The 20890-nt window shown below is 46.6% G+C and overlaps 1 protein-coding gene across 17 annotated transcripts in view; it reads left to right on the forward strand.

Moving 5' to 3' along the window:
* Window positions 1-19438, forward strand: part of LOC147028201 (supervillin-like) — a 196012-nt gene extending 176574 nt beyond the window's left edge. For 15 of the 17 annotated variants that reach the window (XM_085878374.1, XM_085878372.1, XM_085878373.1 and 12 more), the window contains 5 exons: window positions 18001-18138; window positions 18341-18472; window positions 18751-18890; window positions 19008-19139; window positions 19259-19438. In XM_085878374.1, coding sequence (XP_085734500.1) covers window positions 18001-18138; window positions 18341-18472; window positions 18751-18890; window positions 19008-19130 — 533 coding nt within the window. In that variant the 3' untranslated portion in view covers window positions 19131-19139; window positions 19259-19438. Of the gene's footprint in view, window positions 1-18000; window positions 18139-18340; window positions 18473-18750; window positions 18891-19007; window positions 19140-19258 lie in introns of those variants that run through there. The other 2 variants (XR_015057460.1, XM_085878385.1) reach the window with 2 other exon arrangements.
* Window positions 19439-20890: the final 1452 nt, after the last annotated feature.

A 20890-nucleotide genomic window follows, 5' to 3' on the forward strand; every position in this document is an offset into this window, starting at 1 on the left:
TTAGACTGAATCAATTTCTGCTGTCATGGTGTTTTAATTTCACAGATCGGGCGAGGCGTGTGTGTGTGTGTGTGTGTGTGTGTGTGTGTGTGTGTGTGTGTGTGTGTGTGTGTGTGTGTGTGTGTGTGTGTGTGTGTGTGTGTGTGTGTGTGTGTGTGTGTCATCCCTTGGATGGATGTTAAACTGGCCATCCCATCAGCTGGCATTAGTTGGTGGACATTATAGACCCCACGGTGTTCTTCGCAAAGAGTAGACAAGTTATCACCTGCACTATGAACAAATGATGAATTTCTGCTCTAGCTGATATGGGGCACTACATTAGCAGCACAGCTGCACCCCCAGAAAAGGATGCCACCCGTGGCCAGGTGCTGCATATGAAAGAAGAAAATGGTGCTTTAAAGTGAACTCAACTTTCACTCAATTAATGATCTGCATGTTTGAAGTTTTCATGCACAGTGACCTACAAAAGTATTCACCCCTTAAGGCCCTGTCACACCTTGATGTTTTAGCCAGCGTATGGCAAGGTATCAAAATGTATGTAAAACGCTGGCGTACGCTGAACTATTGATGTTTTTTTTCCAGTTTTGGACGTATTCATAACGAGTGGAACGTATGCATAACGTATTAGTAACGTACACAGAACGTTTCGATAACATATAGATAACTTATACCAACGAATGCTGAGCGTGTTGTCGGCGTTCACAACCTATGTCCAACGATAGTCGAACTTATGCATAGCGCGGCAGCGTGTCGCCGACGATCACGTGGCGTAGCCTATTAAAAGGCTGTGGCTCGACGATTAAAATCATAACCGCACTAGACATCGAAGTGTCAAGCTGCTGTCACACCTTGACGTTTTAGCCAGCATATGCCGATGTATGAAAAATTTGCCGAATACGCTGGCACACGTCGAATACGTTATGGGTAAGTTTTGTATACGTTAAGAGACGTTGAAGCACGCTGGCATACGTCATAGTACGCCGAGTACATCGACAAATTTTCAGCATGTTGAAAAGTTTTCGACATATCCAGCGTATGACGCACACGTTCCGCATATGCTGGCTTAAGTTGTAGGCACGTTAGGGTTAGGCACGTGATCGTTGACACACGTCGACAAACGTTACTTGTAAGTTACTCATAAGTCGAAACACGTCGAGGTAATGTTTAGCGTACCCGAAACATTCCTAACCTATGAGTAACGTGCTTTGAATCTATGAGTAACGTACCTCCAACGCACATTGACGTATGTAGATGTATTTGACGTCTTCCGGACTACCACAGAACTTACTGAACGTGTTACTAACTTACAGCTACCGTATAATGGCGTATTGGCAGCGTTTAGGGGAATTGGTATATAAAAATGGGGTTCACACAGGAGGAACCCATCAGTGTTCCAGACTCCATGATTTTATTTGATTTTTTTTTTCTTCGGCATGACGGTGATGTTGACACTTCGATTTCTAGTGTGGTTATGATTTCAGTCGTTGAGCGGCAGCCTATTAATTATATTATATTATAACCGCACTATAAATTGAAGTGTCCACATCACCGTCAATGCGAAGAAAAGAAAAAAAAAACATGGAGTCTGGAACACTGACGCTAAACATTACCTCAACGTGTTTCGACTTATGAGTAACTTACAAATAACGTGTGTCGACGTTTGTCAACGATCGCGTAACGTGCCTACAACTTATGGCCAGCGTATGCAGAACGTGTGAGTCATACGCTGGCATACAACGGAAAATTTCAAGCATGTTAAAATTTGTCGACAGCTTGGCGTACTACGACGTATGCCAGTGTACTACGACGTATACCAAACTTACCCATAACGTATTCGACGTGTGCCAGAGTTTTAGACAAATTTTTCATACGTCGGCACACGCTGGCTAAATCGTCAAGGTGTGACAGGGCCTATACCAACAATGCCACATTTAGATCAATTACAAATTATGTAGAAACAATTTTTCCAAATTAAATTTTTATTCATAACTGAATAGATCAAAAGAAACACTTATAGTTGAAGGAGGTTACATGTCAAGAATCCATCCATTCATCCATCGGGACCATACTCTGTGCAGAGCGTTGGTGCTGCCTAAGCAGTCTCCTTGGCTATTGGGTACAATCCTGGACAGGTCACCACTCCGACACAGGATACCAGCAAGCTGGCACTCATTTTGTCGGCCTCAGAAGGATGAAAGGCAGAGTCAACCCCACCTGTATTAATTCAAGCCAAGGGCAATTTGAATTCAGGATCCTAGGAACCCAAGCCCACCACCCTCACCTTTAAGCCATCACCAGGCAAACGTGCCACGAATACCTGCAAGAAACATGTTCAAATCAAAATTCGCTGGTTGTAAAAGTATTCAGCCACTGAGGTCAGTTCTTGGTGGAAGCACCTTTTGCAGAAATAACCGCTACGAGTCTTTTTGGGTAGGTCTCTACCAACTTTGCACAGTGACGTGGTGAAATCTTTGTCCATTCTTCACGTGAAAATTGCTCTCGTTCTGCCACGTTTGATGGGAATCGTCGATGGACTGCAATCTTCAAATCTCGCCATAAATGTTCAGTTGGCTTCAAGTCAGGACTTTGACTGGGCCACTCAAGAACATTTATTTTCTTCTTATTCAGCCATTCCAGTGTGACTTTATCTTTGTGCTTCTGATCATTGTCATGCTGAAATGTGAATCTCCGACTCAGTTTCAGATTCATGGCTGACTCAAGCAGGTTTTCATCAAGGATTCTCCTGTACTTTGAACCGTCCATTGTCCCTTCTATCCTGACAAGCTTGCCAGTCCCTGCTGATGAAAAGAAGCATCAGAACATGATGCTGTCCCCACCATACTTGACAGTAGGGATGGTTTTGACTGGGTGTTGTGTAGTCTTAGGCTTGCGCTAGACATAACGCTTTGCATGGAGACCAAAAACTTCAATTTTTCTCTTGTCTGACAACAAAACTTTTCTGCACATGCCTGCAGTTTCATGAAGATAGTTTTTCACAAACTCTATCATCATTATCACCCAATATTTCCCATGAGGAGTTGATGGCATAAGCCGAGTTTCAATTTTTTTTTTGTTGAGCAGTTTCACAGAAAATGATGTCCAAATATTTTCCTTTAATACAATATGGCTGTCATAGTGGGGCAACTTAGCTAAATATAGCATAACAATTGTGCATTTTGTGAGGAAAGCACCAAATTTGGCACACTAGTAGCCTATCATATTGTTACGGTTGTGGAAATTTGCAATACACCATAAAGGGTCCTCAGGTGAGATATATCGGTAAGTCCATGTGTAGTTAGCCCAAACCCGTTGTATAGAGGGAATATATGTGATCCATTCGGGCTGCGGTTCTTCAGTTAGCCGTTTTTCTTTTGCTGTCGTTATTTTGGTGCAACAACAACAACGAACATCGCCACAACCAACATCTCAACGATCATGCCATTCACTACACGACGCCAACAATCACGCCATTCACACCACGCCACCTTCCACAACGATGCTACCACCATCTTCGCCACTCGCCATTCAACAAGCACTGTGCGGTCACGATCTTCGCGGGACGGATGAAAGGAGCGGAGTGGCAGCAGCAACAAGGGTGCGAAGGGGAATCTCCCACCCAAAACCCCTGTGCAAATATCTCCTGCCCGAATCTTCCTTCCCTCGTCGTACTGAGTGAGAAAGGGGGAGGGGTGGCGCGTCCTCTCCCGATTGGCGGATGCGCGGTGTGACGTGGCCGGGGGAGAGGAACGCCCCCCTTCGAAGCATTTCTGGAAGTGTCTCGAAGGAAGGAGGAGCCAAGAACGGGGCGGAGCGAAGGGCGGAGCCCGACCCTACAAAAGGCGTGGGGGTGGAGAGTCGTCGGTTCCCTTGTCCCTGAATGAGAATTCTCGAGAGTTGTGGAGAATCGCTGGTTCCCTTGTACCTGAATGAGAGTTGTTGGAGAGTCCCTGCTTATGGTTCGTTCGTTTGGGTCTGGTCATGGTCGGGTGAAGGTCGTCGAGTTGGCGCAGGTCGTCGAATTGCAACGGGTCGTCGAACCTGGTCCCTGGTGATTGTTCCTGGTCGGAGGGTCGAGCGGTGGGTCGAGCGGAGACGGTGCAGTCTTGAGACCCCGCTAGTAGGAGGAAGCGCTTGCCATTTCCCTCCCTCGTCCACACCGAGATAGCGGCGAAAACCCGGCCCATTCCCCCAAAACCCCGTCCGAGCTATCGGGCGGATGACATGTGCAGGCGCGAGGCACAATCCCAGTGGACCACGCCGGAGGGACTCGGAGTTGCGGTCGCCAAGGGCTGGACGACGCGCTCAGGGAAGTCACGACTTCCTTTTCTTTTGGGGTTTTGCGTAAATGTCTGTGGGTGGCGCCAGTCTTGAGAAGTAGAACTGTTTTAAGTGTTGCCATGTGAATTGCCTTATTCGGTTGAAGATCAGCGTTGGTACTTTGCTTGTGTTTTTCTTTACATAAACGTATACGTGTATTGCTTTTTTTCCTTTGTTTTACTGCAATATACGTGCCTTCCGTGCTTCCGTGAATAAGTGCGCTTGTCCAATTGTTCCCCATTTCGCTGCATCCATTCCTTTGTTTGAATTTCCATTTTGCATCACGTAAGGGATTGATAGTGGGTGTAAGTTCCCGATAAATAATCTGAACCGTCGAGGTCGACGACGACTCCGCTCGGTTATCCCTGCAGTACGGAACGAGCCGCTTAAGCGGTTCGTGTCCGGAGTCGACCTGCGGCGTGGTACAACTCCTCAGTAGGCTACCTGCGCGGGTACTTCGGTAAATCGACCATTCGGTGATCGGACCCTATTTCGCGCGGGTAGAATGTGGACTGAGTTGTGTGAGGTTAAACCCCCACCCGTGACTAGTTCCCGGCGTTGTTCCGAGAGGGTCACGACTGAATTGCACGTTCGGTGGGCGAAGCGGCCCCTATTGGTTACACGAGGTCGTTCGCACGCCGGCGGGGCACGAATTCACAACATTGGTGTCCGGGAGTGAGATTCGAATCCACCCCGCCTCCAAGCTAAATTCACGGGAATCGGTTCAGGGGTGAGTGGAGCAACCCCCGATTCCCTCCAAATTACGAGCAATTTAAATTTAATCCGCTTACGTGAAATAAGATGGCATTTCAAAGCGAGCGGGTGCCGGGGGTGATAAATGTGTAATAATATAGAATCCATGGCCCGGGATGGTACTTTTTGTAATGTTAATCCGTAGGGAAGCTCAACCCCATATTCTGAGCACGGACTTTATCGGCAAACTGAGTCGCATAATGGCGGCGCGATCGCACCTCAGCGCAGGATGGAGCGGGCCGCTATTATTGGCACAACAAACGGCACGACACGAGGCGAGCGCTCCCAACAACCGTTTCAAACCACGTGGGCATGGCAGGAGAGGCAGGCGGACATCGGCGGGCTTCGGAAACAATTGGAGGAAGAATGGAAAATCGAGCTCGAAAAGAAACAAAAGGAGCACGATTTGGAATTAAAACAACTAAAGGAAAAAATATTGGAAAAGTCAAGACAGCTCGAAGAACAACAGGGAGAAAGGAGGAAAGTCGAGCGGAGTACCTATGAGTTAAAAAAAACAAAGGAACGAACAAGAGCGAGAGGTAGAAAAAGGTAATCTGAAAAGAGAAAGCCTGGAACAGGTGATAGAAAGAGGAAAGAAACGGCAGGAAGAACTAAGGGAATCCAATAGGAAAATGACCGAATTTTGGAAGGAAGCATGCAAAATTGGTGATGAGGCCAGAAGGGAAAGACGGGAAAAAGTTTTGGAGTTACAGGAACTTGAAGACAAAGAGACGGAATTACAAGATGAGTTGAGGATGGTGAGAGAAGAAAGAAGCGAGACAGAGAATGAGATGTTGAGGGACCACACTGGGCAGATCGAACAATTAGAAGCCAAAGCAAGGTCAGAGTGTGCAGCGATGAGAAAGGAATTGGAAAAGAAAGCTTCTGAGTTACGGAAACACCAGGACAAAGAGACGGAATTACAAAATGAGTTGAGGATGGTGAGAGAAGAAAGAAGCGAGACAGAGAATGAGATGTTGAGGGACCACACTGGGCAGATCGAACAATTAGAAGCCAAAGCAAGGTCAGAGTGTGCAGTGATGAGAAAGGAATTGGAAAAGAAAGCTTCTGAGTTACGGAAACACCAGGACAAAGAGACGGAATTACAAAATGAGTTGAGGATGGTGAGAGAAGAAAGAACGACATCAGAGAATGAAACGTTAAGGAACCACACTGTACAGATCGAACAGCTGGAAGCGAAGGCCAGATTAAAGAATGAGATGCAAGAAAGAGTAATGAGGAAAGAACAACTGAAGCAGGAAGGAGAAATCAGTCAATTGAAGGAGACAACGAGATTGGAGAAGGAAGAACGAGAGGAACCGTGGAATAGAAAACAACAAGAACATGAATTTGAGGTTAACCAATTTAAGGAAACTATGAGGTTGGAGAATGAGGGCCAGGGGGTGAAAGAAATTAAAAAAAGAAAGACAGGAGCAATTAAAAGAGAAAGCAAGGTTGAGGCATGCAGAGTAATGAGAGAGCAGCGAATAAAACACAAAAGGGAGATTAACCAAATGAAGAAAACCACGAAACTGGAGAAGGAAGGACAGGAGAAGAAACAAGGGAGAGTAGTGAGAGAACAGCGAATGAAACACAGGAAGGAAATGAGCCAATTGAAAGAAACGATGAGATTGGAGAATGAAGAGCAGGAGAAACTGTGGGTTAGAAAACAAGAACAATGTGAGTTCGAAATTGAACAACTAAAACGGGGAGTAAGATTGGAGTCCATGGAGATTGAAAAACTCCGGAGGGAGAACGAAGAACCCAGGAAGTTCCGAGAGGAGGAAAGACTCAAAAGGAGCCAGGAAGTAGAACAACGCAATAAGGTGGGACGTGTGATATCACCACAAGGAGCAATGTTGGTGGTGCAGTTCTTGATCGACACCACTCGTCGGATGAAGGAACGGTTAGGACCTACCCGAATAAAGGAGACACAAACAAGAATGGAAAAGAGAGAAGCAACAGAGACAAAGAAGGAAGTTGAAGTTTGCCAGAGACACGGGAGATAGACCGAGTCGAGAATGAATTAAATAAAACGAAGGAGGAAACAGAGAAGAGGATCCAGGAAGAAACTAATAGACACGAAGAGACAATAGAAATAAAATGTATAGAGACGCGGGAGAAAGAAAAAATAGAGGAGAGACTGCATGATAAAGACGGGGTTAAAGGAACAGAACACACACACACAGAGTTAGTGAGGCTTAATGGGGGTGAGCTGGCGGATTGTGTCGTGACCCGGTGCGAGCAGCTGGATAGCCTCCTTTGTGAACGGAGGGAGACGCTATTCTCCCTTGAAGCTGATCACGACCAGGTGGGTTCGGTCGTGTCAAGCGAGTTCGAGGGGACGAGTGCTGTGGACAGGTGCACGTGCAGCTTGGGGGTATGGAGACCCCGGGACCCTGAGAGGTGGCGCGAATCCCCAGTGTGGTTGTGCAGGTGTGTGTGTGTGTGTGTGTGTGTGTGTGTGTGTGTGTGTGTGTGTGTGTGTGTGTGTGTGTGTGTGTGTGTGTGTGTGTGTGTGTGTGTGTGTGTGTGTGTGTTTGCTAGTGTGTGGAGATGCGTGCTTTCCAGCACGCATGGTGTGAGTGTGAGTGAGACCCCCTGTGCAAGTGAAAGGTTGTGTGTGAGTGAGAGGGTCCGTGTGAGAGAGACAGTGTGTGTAAGAGAGCGGTACGTAAGGGCGATTACGGTGGGCATATGCGAACATGCAGCCGCGTCTCCCGGGGTGAATATCATGTCGTGGTGTGTGATCGTCGTGACACGCAGGTGTGCATGGATGGAATGGAGACGACAACGGCGACAGAGGGACAAAGGCCGCGTTGCAGCCGTAGCTGTAATGGGGACCGCGCCGGGTTTACCTAGCGGCGAGCGCGAGGTTCAGGCCGTGCTGTGCACGAGACCGCCACGTGCTCGCTTGCGGGAGTGAAGCCCGGTCCGGAAACGCCAGCGGTGGATTTGCCGATCCCGCGGACAGACAAAGGGTAGGCTGGATTACGGATTTGGACCGGATGGGTTCTCCAGGTGGGCGCGTGTGTGAAGCTCTGCCGTGGCCGGCGCAGGGTGTTCTGTTCGCAGGGCGCACTGCGCAGGTTACGGACGGGCAGAGCACATGTGTTCGCATGGGGAACCCCTTGGGGTGTGCAGGGTGATGTCATGGCTGCACGTGTGGTCGGGATCCGGCAGGAGGGTGAAACCCTGCCGGATGGTGCCGTCCAAGAAGGGACGAGGTACACGTGCAGCTGCATGACGTCACGGGCAAGGTGCAAAGTGCGTGAGCTGTGAGTTGCCGCGCGTAATTGGAAAAAAAAATTGGAGAACAAAAGCAAGCCTCGCTTTCGGGTGAACAGGATTCCCTGGGCAGGGGTGGAAGACCCCCTGTCCAGGGCACAGGACACAACTATTTAGGGGGAAGGGTTAATGATATCTAGACCGGCTTCATGGGGCAGGGGTAAGTCCTCATGGGGCCCGTGGAATGGATTAGGTAGAGGGGTGTAGATGAGATTGAGGAAGGGAAATTATTTTTAGAGATTTGAGGACAGTGACAGACTTGTGAGTGTGTAGAGGGGACGTAGCTTTGCTACGTAGTGTTAAATGTAACGTGCTTTAGTTTAAGGGACGACGTGGGAGCACGAGTTAGTTAGGGGATGTAGTGAGAAGGATGGCAGATATCAGCGATGGGTGAGTTGAAGAGCGATAAGGAAACAGGTTGAGTGAGTGAGGCCAGCGGGTCTGTGTGAGTGGAGCGAATGTGGAATGCATGGTGCGATGAGTGATTGGGGGGAGGAGGGATTCCCGCCCAAGGGACCCCGAGTCAGGATAAAGTGAGTTAGTGGGTTAGTTAAATTGACAAAACGACCTCCATTTTGTTGTTGGTGGGAAAGTAGGCTCAAAACCCATTTGGAGGGGTGCAGGAGCACTGTTGACAGGCTGGGAGCGTGGCTACGAACGGTGAGTATCGCTGAGTGGGTACCCCGGGGACCGGGCTCGTCGGCCGTGGTCGGCCAAGGGCCCATGGGGGACCGGGATAGTGTAGTTGGCATGGGTGCGCCCGCATGATGCGGGGGCCCGGGGCGCCATTAGCCGCGTGGGCAGTGCATTGGGCACAGGCACCCAGGGAAGGGGCCCGGGGCGCCAGCCTGCCACGTGAGCGTTTCAGGGGAGTCGCCATGAAGGGCACTCCCCAGTGTTTAGGGAGCTGGTAGGCTCGGAGGCAGTGTAGTGTCCGGGGGTGCCATCGTTTGGGAATCGGCAGAGGGTAGTGCCTGCCAAGGGAGCCACGCGTCCCAGCCACGAGACCGTGTGAGGGCACGGGCAGAAAATTGGGGGGAAAGGCCTGAAATTGTGAGGACACCAACACAGGCGACAGGAATCCTGGTTGTTGGAACCGATAGATTAAGCGAGAGGCGCTTGTTGAAAGCCCCGGGGTAGTTGAAGAGTTAATGGTTTGGGTAGATAGGAAGTGTACCCCTCCACACCATCCATCCCTTCGCTCTCGTTGTTGGCCGCTGGACCCACTTTGGGTAAAGATCGCTGAACTCCGAGGAGGCCATCTTGAGGCTTGAGTTGGGCCTCGACACAGGACGCAAGCTCTCCCTTATTCCCCTCCGGGAAGGGAACGTAGGGGTTGGGAGTAGGCTCGGTGACAGGATAGGTTAGCCAAACAAGGACAGTAAAGGGGGTTAGGGGATGATTTCTAGTGGGGAAGTAAAGATAAAAATAAAAACAACAAAAAAATAAGTTGGGGCTAAATTGGGTTTTACAAATTAAGGGAGTGGGTATGGACGGAGACATGCAAAGGCGATAGGTGGGAGGGAAATAGTTAGGTAGGTCCGAGCCCGCCTTTTGAGTGGCCAGCACCACCGCACTCCCTCCACCAACCTGCACTGCCCGGCGGGAGGCTGGCCAACTTCATCGGCAGCTGTTGTTTTGCTTCAAGGCCTGTGCCGGTCGGATCGGCCGCTGGCTGTGTTCGCCTGCAGCGGCCTCGTTCTGTGGGCTGTGTGTGCCTGCCACCTTTGCCATGTCATACCTGCTGCCCTCATCTACTTTTTGCCCCGGTTCTGTTTCGATTTCCCCCCCCCCCCCGTTCATTTCCATCTGCGCCCGGATCGTCGTGAAGCCGCAAGAACTGTCCTGTTGGCAGCTACAACACGGGCCTGCAGTGGCAGCCCGTGCGTCATTCGTTGTTCACGGCGTTCATTTAAAAGGGGGAGGCCTTGGACTGCATGTGAGCAGCCGGCCACGTTCCCCGCACCTGCGTTTCATGAGCCAGAGACTGCATGCGAGCAGCCTGGCTCCCTGCTAACTGCTTTTCTCTTTGCAGAGTCCATTGATCCTGGGCCATGGTTTCGTGTAAGATTTGTAAGGTTAAGTTGTTAAGAATTACTGTAAATATGAGTGCGCCCCTGGCATGTATGTCATAGCGCTGGCAATTTATTTAAGACGTCCGGATGAGTGTGTTCGTTAGTTACTCAGCCCTCAGCTTATTTATTTTGGGGACACGAATACACTGAATGTCACACTCAGGGATCCGAAGGTAAAATGTATTAGGGGAGAACTACACATGATGGTACACGAGAATTTGACTCGGGACGAGTCTGTAAAAAGGGGAGGGGTAGTGTTACGGTTGTGGAAATTCGCAATACACCATAAAGGGTCCTCAGGTGAGATATATCGGTAAGTCCATGTGTAGTTAGCCCAAACCCGTTGTATAGAGGGAATATATGTGATCCATTCGGGCTGCGATTCTTCACTTAGCTGTTTTTCTTTTGCTGTCGTAATTTTGGTGCAAGAACAACAACGAACATCGACACAACCAACATCCCAACGATCACGCCATTCACTACACGACGACAACAATCACGCCATTAACACCACGACACCACCTTCCACAACGACACTAACACCATCTTCGCCACTCGCCATTCAACGAGCACCGTGCGGTCACGATCTCCGTGGGACGGATGAAAGTTGCAGAGTGGCAGCAGCAACAAGGGTGCGAAGGGGCATCTCCCGCCCAAAACTCCCGCTTAAATATCTCCCGCCCAAAACGCCCGTGCAAATATCTCCCGCCCGAATCTTCCTTCCCTCGTCGTACGGCGCGTGGAGAAGATAACCAACAATGCCTGTGGGGTTTTCCCGCGATTTTTCCCCGTGCTTGGTGAGAAATGGGGAGGGGGTGGCGCGTCCTCTCCCGATTGGCGGATGCGCGGTGTGACGCGGCCGGGGGAGAGGAACGCCCCCCTTCGAGGCATTCTGGAAGTGTCTCGAAGGAAGGAGGAGTCAAGAATGGGGCGGGGCGCGGGGCGGAACGAAGGGCGGAGCCCGACCCTACAAAAGGCGTGCCGGTGGAGAGTCGTCGGTTCCCTTGTCCCTGAATGAGAATTGTCAAGAGTTGTCGAGAGTCCCTGCTCCCTTGTCCCTGAATGAGAATTGTCGAGAGTTGTGGAGAATCGCTGCTTCCCTTGTCCCTGAATGAGAATTGTCGAGAGTTGTTGGAGAGTCCCTGCTTATGGTTCGTTCGTTCGGGTCTGGTCATGGTCGGGTGAAGGTCGTCGAGTTGGCGAAGGTCGTCGAATTGCCACGGGTCGTCGAACCTGGTCCCTGGTGATTGTTCCTGGTCGGAGGGTTGAGCGGAGACGGTGCAGTCCCGAGACCCCGCTAGTGGGACGGAGCGCTTGCCATTTCTCTCCCTCGTCCGCACCGAGATAGCGGCGAAAACCCAGCCCATTCCCCCAAAACCCCGTCCGAACTGTCGGGCGGACGACACGTGCAGGCTCGAGGCACGAGCCCAGTGGACCACGCCGGAGGGACTCGGAGTTGCGGTCGCCAAGGGCTGGACGACGCGCTGAGGGAAGTCGCGACTTCCTTTTCTTTTGGGGTTTTGCGTAAATGTCTGTGGGTGGCGCCAGTCTTGAGAAGTAGACCTGCTTTAAGTGTTGCCGTGTGGATTGCCTTATTCGGTTGTTGATCTGCGTTGGTACTTTGCTTGTGTTTTTCTTTGCATAAACGTATACGTGTATTGCTTTTGTTCCTTTGTTTTACTGTAATATAGTGCCTTCCGTGCTTCCGTGAATAAAAGTGCTTGTCCAATTGTTCCCGGTTTCGCTGCATCCATTCCTTTGTTTGAATTTCCATCTTGCATCACGTAAGGGATTGATAGTGGGTGTAAGTTCCCGATAAATAATCTGAACCGTCGAGGTCGGCGATAACTCCGCTCGGTTATCCCTGCAGTACGGAACGAGCCGCTTAAGCGGTTCGTATCCGGAGTCGACCTGCGGCGTGGTACAACTCTTCGGTACGCTACCCGCGCGGGTACTTAGGTAAATTGACCATTCGGCGATCGGACCCTATTTCGTGCAGGTGGAATGCGGACTGAGTTGTGGTGAGGTTAAACCCCCACCCGTGACTAGCTCCGGCGTTGTTACGAGAGGGTCACGACTGAATTGCACGTTCAGTGGGCGAAGCGGCCGCTATTGGTTACACGCGGTAGTTCGCACGCCGGCGGGGCGCGAATTCACAACAATATTATGAACAGATTTGGATATTGGGCCATCTCAAATTTTTGATGGCAGTGGAAAATGGCTGCCACAGCCATCAGTGACTGAATTTGAGATGGCCCAATATCCAAATCTGTTCATAATATGTTTGGCTACTAGTGTGCCAAATTTGGTGCTTTCCTCACAAAATGCACAATTGTTATGCTAAGTTGCCCCACTATCATACCATGTAACTATTGACGTCAGAGTTAGCAATAAAACATTATCCATGGGGAGTCCCTCCTATGTTTAAAATCCACATCGATTAGACAAGCAGTTGCAGAGAAAACCATTTTTAAAATGAAACAAGAAAAAGGGCAATTAGAGATTGCAGACAATCACCAGGACTTCTTTTGTGTGTTATATTGTGTGTGGCATTTGTGTACTGGTGTGTTATGTAATTAATAAGAGACATGATTACAACTGACATTTTATAACTGCTGGCAGTGATGACTGGGAACCAAGACATCCCACATCCCACTGAGGATGTGCCTTTTCAAGGTTTGATATTAATCGGACAAGTGCTTCCCAAGTTATGGCCATTTATTTACCAACCAATGACAATATACGTCGTTGCGTGGGCGTGGCCGATGTGGAAGGGAAGCTCAGCCGCGTTCCCCATTATGGGTTACAACGTACGGACTTCCGGAGAGTGATGACCGTGTATTCTAATAATTTCTCGATTTCTTATGCGCATTTATAAACACAATGCCGCAAGTTATGATCGTTTTCATATGAGACGGTGCATAAATTTCGGGAACAGAGTGCTGGTATGCTCCGAACCAGGAAGTAATTTTTTTTCTCTCTTCTCTTCTCTTTTTGTTTTTCCTTGAGGACATTGCGAAAAGGCAAAATACGTTGGCGCAAATTGAATAATTGGCCATTAAAACCTAAATTGCGAGTTATCGTAACTGTGATATGCAAACTTCCGCGCCACCCACGTACGGGTACACGAGAGCGAAGAAACGGCCTGTGTGGTTGTTGTTTGTTGCTCGCGGTTTGAATATTTATTTATTTATTTATTTATTTTTTTTTTTTTTACGGGCAGCCGCATTCCCCATTACGGGTTACAACGTACAGGCTTCCGGATAATGATGACTTCGTGTATTCTAATAATTTCTCGATTTATGCGCATTTATAGATAAACACAATGCCCCAAGTGATGATCGTTTTCATATGAGACAGTGCATAAATTTCGGTAACATCAGAGTGCTGGTATGCTCCGAAGCAGAAAGTAAATTATTTTTTCACGTTTTTTTTTTCTCCTCTTTCCTCTTCTCTTTGTGTTTTCCTTGCAATAAAAGGCAAAATACGTTGGTGCTAATTGAATAATTGGCCATCAAAACTAAATTGCGAATAATCGTAACTGCCATATGTGAACTTCCGGACAGTGAGGACTTCACTTCCGAATAGTGACGATTACTGTATTCTTTCTCGATTCTTTCTTTCTCGATTTCTGTACTTTCTCGATTTTCTTCAACCCAATACCCCAATCCAGTCAGTGACGATTACTGTATTCTTTCTCGATTTTTTTCAGAATTTATCGACTTACTGTATTCTTTCTTTCTCGATTTCTGTACTTTCTTAAACATAATGCCCCCAATCCAGTCGTCGTTTACGAGAGCGAAGGAACAGCCTGTGTGGTTGTTGTTTCTGGCACGCGGTTTGAAAGTTTTTTGTTTGCATGTACGGCCACGTGAGAGCAAAGGAACGGCCTGTGTAGTTGTTTCTGGCATGCGGTTTGAAAGTTTTTTTGTTTTGTTTTGTTTGCACCTACCGGCACGCACTTACGGGCATGCACTAGTTTTTTTAAAATAACACATTCCCTATGAGGAGTACTTGCCGTGTCCCAGGTTTCAAATTTTTCCTTGGTGCGGTTTCAGAGATACAGAGGTCAAGTATTTTCCATTTTTCCAACATTGCTGCCACACCACATGACCTATGACGTCATAATCATCATTAAAATATTCTACATGAGTTGTCGTACCTATGGTGAAAAATTCTTCTCAATCTGACTCATGGTTGCAGAGGAAAACACAAAAGTTCTGTGCGGACAAACAAACAGACAGACAAAGGGACCCAAATGCAATACCCTCTCCTTCGGTGAGGGTAAAAACACACACACACACACCAATAGTCTTGCATCCCCTACAGGGCGAGACTAATAAGCTCAGGTGGCATCAAAATGTGAAAACTTTGGAGGAGGGTGAATACTTTTGCAGGCCACTGTATAGTAAAAATAAACAAGTCCAGGAGCAAGGTCCAGCTCCATCCACTTGTATTCCGTTGAACGATTGAGAAATATTTCCAAGGTCCACATACATGGAGCTGTGGATAAACACAAGTCGTTTTTATCTCCTGGAGGATTATTCTCGTTTATTGCATGTCCGTGGCCATAACTCCCACCCAATAGTGAATGCAAGAAGCCAGTGTAAATGACACTGCTGGCAATCTATTATGCTGATGGACAGGAACCTCACATCCAGTGGAGTATTGTGCAAAATCCTCAGTGAATCAAACAGTCATAATATTGCCTTTTCACTTTTAATGGAAGCTCCCCAATCAATGGAAGAAATCAATAAGTGTGCCTGTAAGGCCTAGGTCACATTTGCCACGGCGGCCGTGGGGTCTCCAAAATCTACGGCCACTAGCAATTATACGGCGGCCGCAGTATTTCCATGGTCACACAATGTAGCAGTCACATATGTTTTTATTTTTCGGGGAGCTGCACGGCGTATTTATAAATTGTGGAGACCGAAAACGTGGGGTTGCCGTACGGTCTTTGATTTGATGTCGCACGGTGACCTCAGGGCGTTCCTGCGGCGGCCATAGAATTATCAAGGCAGACGCAAGGTGCCCGCAAGGCGACCGCAAGGGGGCCCTAAGGCGAACGTGCAGCCAGACGGACGGTAACGAATGGGTTAATTTTGTTTTTTTTAACAGTTTTTTTTTTCGGCTTGTCGAATTGCTACGGCGAACGTAGAAATGAAAAAAAGTTATAACTCCGCGTTATAATTCCATGGCGACCTTACGGCCTGTCAAATATAGCCATACGGCGTAGGGCCACCCTGAGGCCACCTCAGAAACTCTGCGGCCGCCGCACGTTTCTGTGAATTCAGAGGGCGTACGGCCGCCGTATCCTCGCCGTAGAGCAAATGTGACTTAGGCCTTAATGACAGGAAACGCCACCAACGCTTGAAAAATTGAGACTGATGCATTAACTGATCATTTTGTGAAGCTTATGGAGTTATTTGTGGGTCAATGGCTTATGACTGTCATCGGTCCTAACATCATCCAAGGAAATGTCCATAGAACTCCGAGATATAATTGTGAGGAGGCATAGATCTGGGGAAGGGTATAAAACAATTTCTAGAGTGTTGAAAGTTCCCAAGAGCACAGTGAGCCCCATCATTAGGAAATGGAAAGAATATGAAACGACCCGAACTCTTCCTAGAGCTGGCTGTCCGACCAAACTTAGTAACCGGGCAAGAAGGACCTTGGTTAGGAAGGTGACCAGGAACCAAATGACTACTCTGACAGAACTACAGAGTTCCTTGGTTGAAATGGAAGAACCTGCCGAAAGGACACCAATTTCTGCAGCACTTCACAAATCTAGGCTTTATGGGAGAGTGGCCAACTGGAAGCCACTCCTGAGAAAAAGGCACAAGACAGCACACCTGGAGTTTGCTTAAAGATGTGTGAAAGATTCTGAAAGCATGAAGCTAAAGATTCTGTGGTCTGATGAGACAAAAATTGATCTCTTTGGCCTGAATGCAAAGCGCTACATCTAGCGAAAACCACGCACAGCTCATCACTCAACTATCACCATCCCTACCGTGAAACATGGTGGTGGCAGCATCATGCTATGGGGGATGCTTTTCAGTGACAAGGACTGGAAGACTTGTAAGAACAAAGGGAACAATGACTGGAGCCCAAGACAGGCAAATCCTTGAGGAGAACCTGCTTCAGAGTGCAAAACACCTGAGACTGCAGCGAAGATTTACGTTCCAACAGGACTATCATCCCAAACATACATCCAAAGCAACACTGGAATGGCTTCAGAACAAGAACGTGAAAGTTCTTGAGTGGACAAAGCAAAGCCCAGACTTGAATCCCATTGAGAATCTGTGGAAAGACTTGAAGATTGCTGTTCACCGATGATCCCCATCCAACTTGACAGAGCTTGAGCAAATCTGCAAGGGAGAATGGGAGTAAAACCTCAAATCCAGATGCGCAAAGCTGATACAGGCATCCCCAAGAAGGATCGAAGCTGTAAATGCTTCCAAAGGCGATTCTACACAGTATTGACTCAGGACGTTGAATACTTATTGACGAAAGACATTTGAGCTTTTATTTTTTAATTCTTTTGTAAAAAATTCGAAAAACATGTTTTCACTTTGTCCATTATGGGGTATTTTGTGTGGATCAGTGACAAGAAATTTAAATTTAATCCATTTTAAATTCAGCCTGTAACACAACAAAATGTGACAAAAGTCAAGGGGTGTGAATACTTTCTGAAGGCACTGTACGTCTTCAACACATTATCTTGTACAACTGCTAGATTTACTCAACTGGGCTAATCATGCAAACTTTATTACCTCAAAGGTTTCAAGAAAGTTGTTCATGTTTTGATTATTGAAGAGGTTCCATATTCCAATAGATATGACCATGGTGTGTACATCTTCCATAAGACCGATGTTAGAGTATTGTTGTCCAGCATGGCTTTCCTCTTTGACAGAACAGCAAATAGCTATGAATGATGTGTTCAAAAACGAGTACTGAGGATTATGTTGCCCACTATCTATGAATCCTGCCATCATGCCCTGAGTACCTGTCAGCTGAACTCTCTACAGGAAGACCAAGCCTAATTTTGTAAAAACTTTGCATCTTCTGTGCATAGTTCTTGTAGATTTCCAGACTGGTTGCCTGAAAAACAATTTCTGTGCAGACAACTGCGTCATAGTGATAGATTCTGTGAAATGAAATGTAGAACTGAACTTTACCAAAAAAGTGCAATGCCTGATATTATCAGATTGCTGAATGATGACATGAATGCCATTTCAGTTTGATTCATATGTTTCTTATGTTATGATTATCAATTTTTATCTTGTAAATCATTCACAATTCAGCCTTATGGCTGCAATGTTTTGATAATAAAACTATTCATTCACTCATATTCAGCACAATTATCAACATCATTTGGAAGCATTCCTCATACAGATATATATATATATATATATATATATATATATATATATATATATATATATATATATATATATATATATATATATATATATATATATTGCTCCAATCAACATGGAGATAGTTTAAAGCATTGGACAAAGGCAGGACTGTGTATTCTCAGACATTTCTATTGTACCTCATGCAGCACAACGATGGAGTGATAGTAGGCCACGCTTGTTCCATCTGTGTGCACCTGGGGAGCGGCAGGTGACAGAGTATCCTGCTCATGGATTCCACTGCTTACCTTTTGTGCAACGTGACCTCTGCATTGCTGCTCAACCTGGTGAGAAAATAATACATCATTAATCTCAACCTTTATGATAACTCTTCCACAACTGGTTCTACTCAACAACTGTGGTGACAACAATTGGGGTAAAAATTACCTGAAACTGAAGCTCTTTTGAGATGATTACCTTTCTCTTTATATTGCCCTACCTTCTTCTACAACTTATCACAATTCCTCATATCCATACCTTCCCCAACAGCCCTATTCCTTATGGATGCCCAACAGCAAGTCTTCCTCTGGAAAGGTTGGTGCCTGCCTGATCGAGAGAGACCAGGTTCGTGGGATGCTGAGATAAAGAGAGCTCTTCTTATCTGCCATGAGTATTGCAAAGGTTGGTGCAGATGATTTACTACGAGACTGGCTTGGCAGAAAAAGAAAATATCCAAATGAGCAGTTGTCCTGTTTTAGATTTTGAAGCATCTGCAGATATTAGGTTTCAACCACATGCTCTTGGCTGCTCTCACCTCTTGGTGAAACTTTCAAGCCGCAAATAAAATTTCAGGGTCTTGACACCATAATGTGGTTTGTCAAAAACTAGAGGGGGATTATAACCTGTGCAGTGGGGGGATGAAGGAGACTGTGAATGCTGCCTGTGTGCGCATGTGCCAGGGCGAGCTGAGCTAGCAGCACGTGAGGGAGTGGACCCACCCGAGGCATTCGTCATCTGTGCGGGACACGAACCGTTATCTTTCACCAACCTGTTTCCATGTTGGGAATCATGGAAATGTGTGAATCCTACTGAGAACAAGGCAAGAAACCATTTTCCCAATATATAATTTGTCTCCTGGCTAATACACACAGCCATTTAGGGAAATTGCTCATGATACGAGACAATCAAGATCACACTATTTATATTATATCCTTAGCATGGAAGGAGAAAACAGCAGGTGTTGTTGCTGGAAGATGTGCTGGAGAGACTTGGAGATCCGAGCAGACAGTGTCCACCTATTTCGGACTGGCTGGAACATCAAAGTCACGTCTTTGGATAACGTGATCAGGTGCACGATCACATGAATTTCTGAAAGCAACTTGCTTGCAGTAAGTCAGATAAATTTGACTTTACAAGAGAAGGATTTATCAGTGAGAACCTTTTCTTTTTTCCCCCCATGTTTTCCAGTTTTGGCAGAAGGACCTGGCTTTTTGGAAGTGAAGATTATTTGAACGTGTCAGGCGTGAGAAAGTTTAACTTGTTTCGTGGAAGTGCCTCCAGGCACCAGCGATTGTTGAGAGAAATGGAAGGGAGCCGAAGGTTATTCAGAATGGCAAAAGAGCTATTAAAAATGGAATTTCCACCTCATTGGACCCTTCATTTTGTTTATGTAACTTGTAACGACTCTTTTTCTACAACACAGGGTTTGAAAGTAAAATTAACATTTTGTTTTCAAAGGTCTACTTACTCTAGTGGAAGGTTTATATCCAAATATTTTTCTAGCCATGTTGAACACAGCTCGGTCAACAGTCACGGTCTTTGTTCAAGGGGTGTTTAAAAAGTTCCACAAACGAGAAAGTTCTCATAATGGCCAAATTACAAATCCCTGTCCTAACCTACAGGGGGCACTGCATCAGCAGCACAGTCGTACCCTCAGCCAATGATGCTACCCCACAGCCTTGTGCTGCATATGAAATAAGAAGTAGCTTGCTGTAACATATAAGGCAAGCATTGTGTAGTCTGCACATCATCGGGTGTGTGATGTCTGGATGTTGTCATCTGTCCATTTATGAGCTCAAGTGAGGGGCTTTACCTCCCTGGGGGCATTGTTCATAGATGTTTATCTTTTGAATTTTTTTTTCTTAAATTCCAAGTATGTTGTTAGTAAAGTCTTTGATTTGTAAATTTTAACTCTTTCTCGAAGCAGCCAATGTATTTTGTGGCTTTATCACTTTGGGAATGGATTTGACATCACTTTTTACCATGCACAGGTACAGTTAGAATGCATGTTAAAACAAGAAAAAGAGCAATCAGAGATTGCAGACCCTCACCAAGACTTCTTTTGAGTGGTGTATTTTTATAGGTTTTAGAGTAAATCCAATATGGCTGTCAAACCATGTGACCAATGACATCATATGTGTGAACCATTTGTTCCTCATGGACAGGTGGTCGTACTTGTAAAGTTTTGCCTCAATCTGTTCAGTCACTTCAAAGAAGATTTTTGAAAGTTTTTTTTTTAAACAATATGGCTGCCGAATCACATGACCGATGACGTCAATTCTTTTTCTGTGGACGATTTTATCTCTCGATGACCCTCAAAAGTTTTCATACTGATCGGATGTGGCATTCTACATTTGCAATTATGACGTCATAACGAAGACACCTATGACATCATAAAAAGTCACACATTCCCCATGAAGAGTACTTGCTATGTGCCAAGTTTCAATTTTTTCTTGGTGCGGTTTCAGAGATACAGAAGTCCAATTTTTCCCCGTTTTTCCAATATGGCTGCCACACCACGTGACCTAAGACATCATAATTGTCATTAAAACATTTCACATGAATAGTCGCACCAATGTTGAAAATTTTGTCTCAATCCGACAAGCTATTGCAGAGAAAAACACGAAAGGTCTGTGTGGACAAACAAACAAACAGACCCAAATGCAATACCCTCTCCTTTGGCAAGGGTAATGAGGATTCCACTTGCTATCACACATTTCCATATAAAGATCACGTTTGCATCTCGTGTTACAACCATTCTAGAGGGCCAGGCCATGAAAAATGCTTTTCATGTCATCCAATGATTACAGTTTAAAGGTT

The sequence above is a fragment of the Eptatretus burgeri genome, chromosome 4, assembly GCF_056783735.1.
Source record: "Eptatretus burgeri isolate ZD-2024b chromosome 4, Ebu_testis_v1, whole genome shotgun sequence".
NCBI classification, from domain to species: domain Eukaryota; kingdom Metazoa; phylum Chordata; class Myxini; order Myxiniformes; family Myxinidae; genus Eptatretus; species Eptatretus burgeri.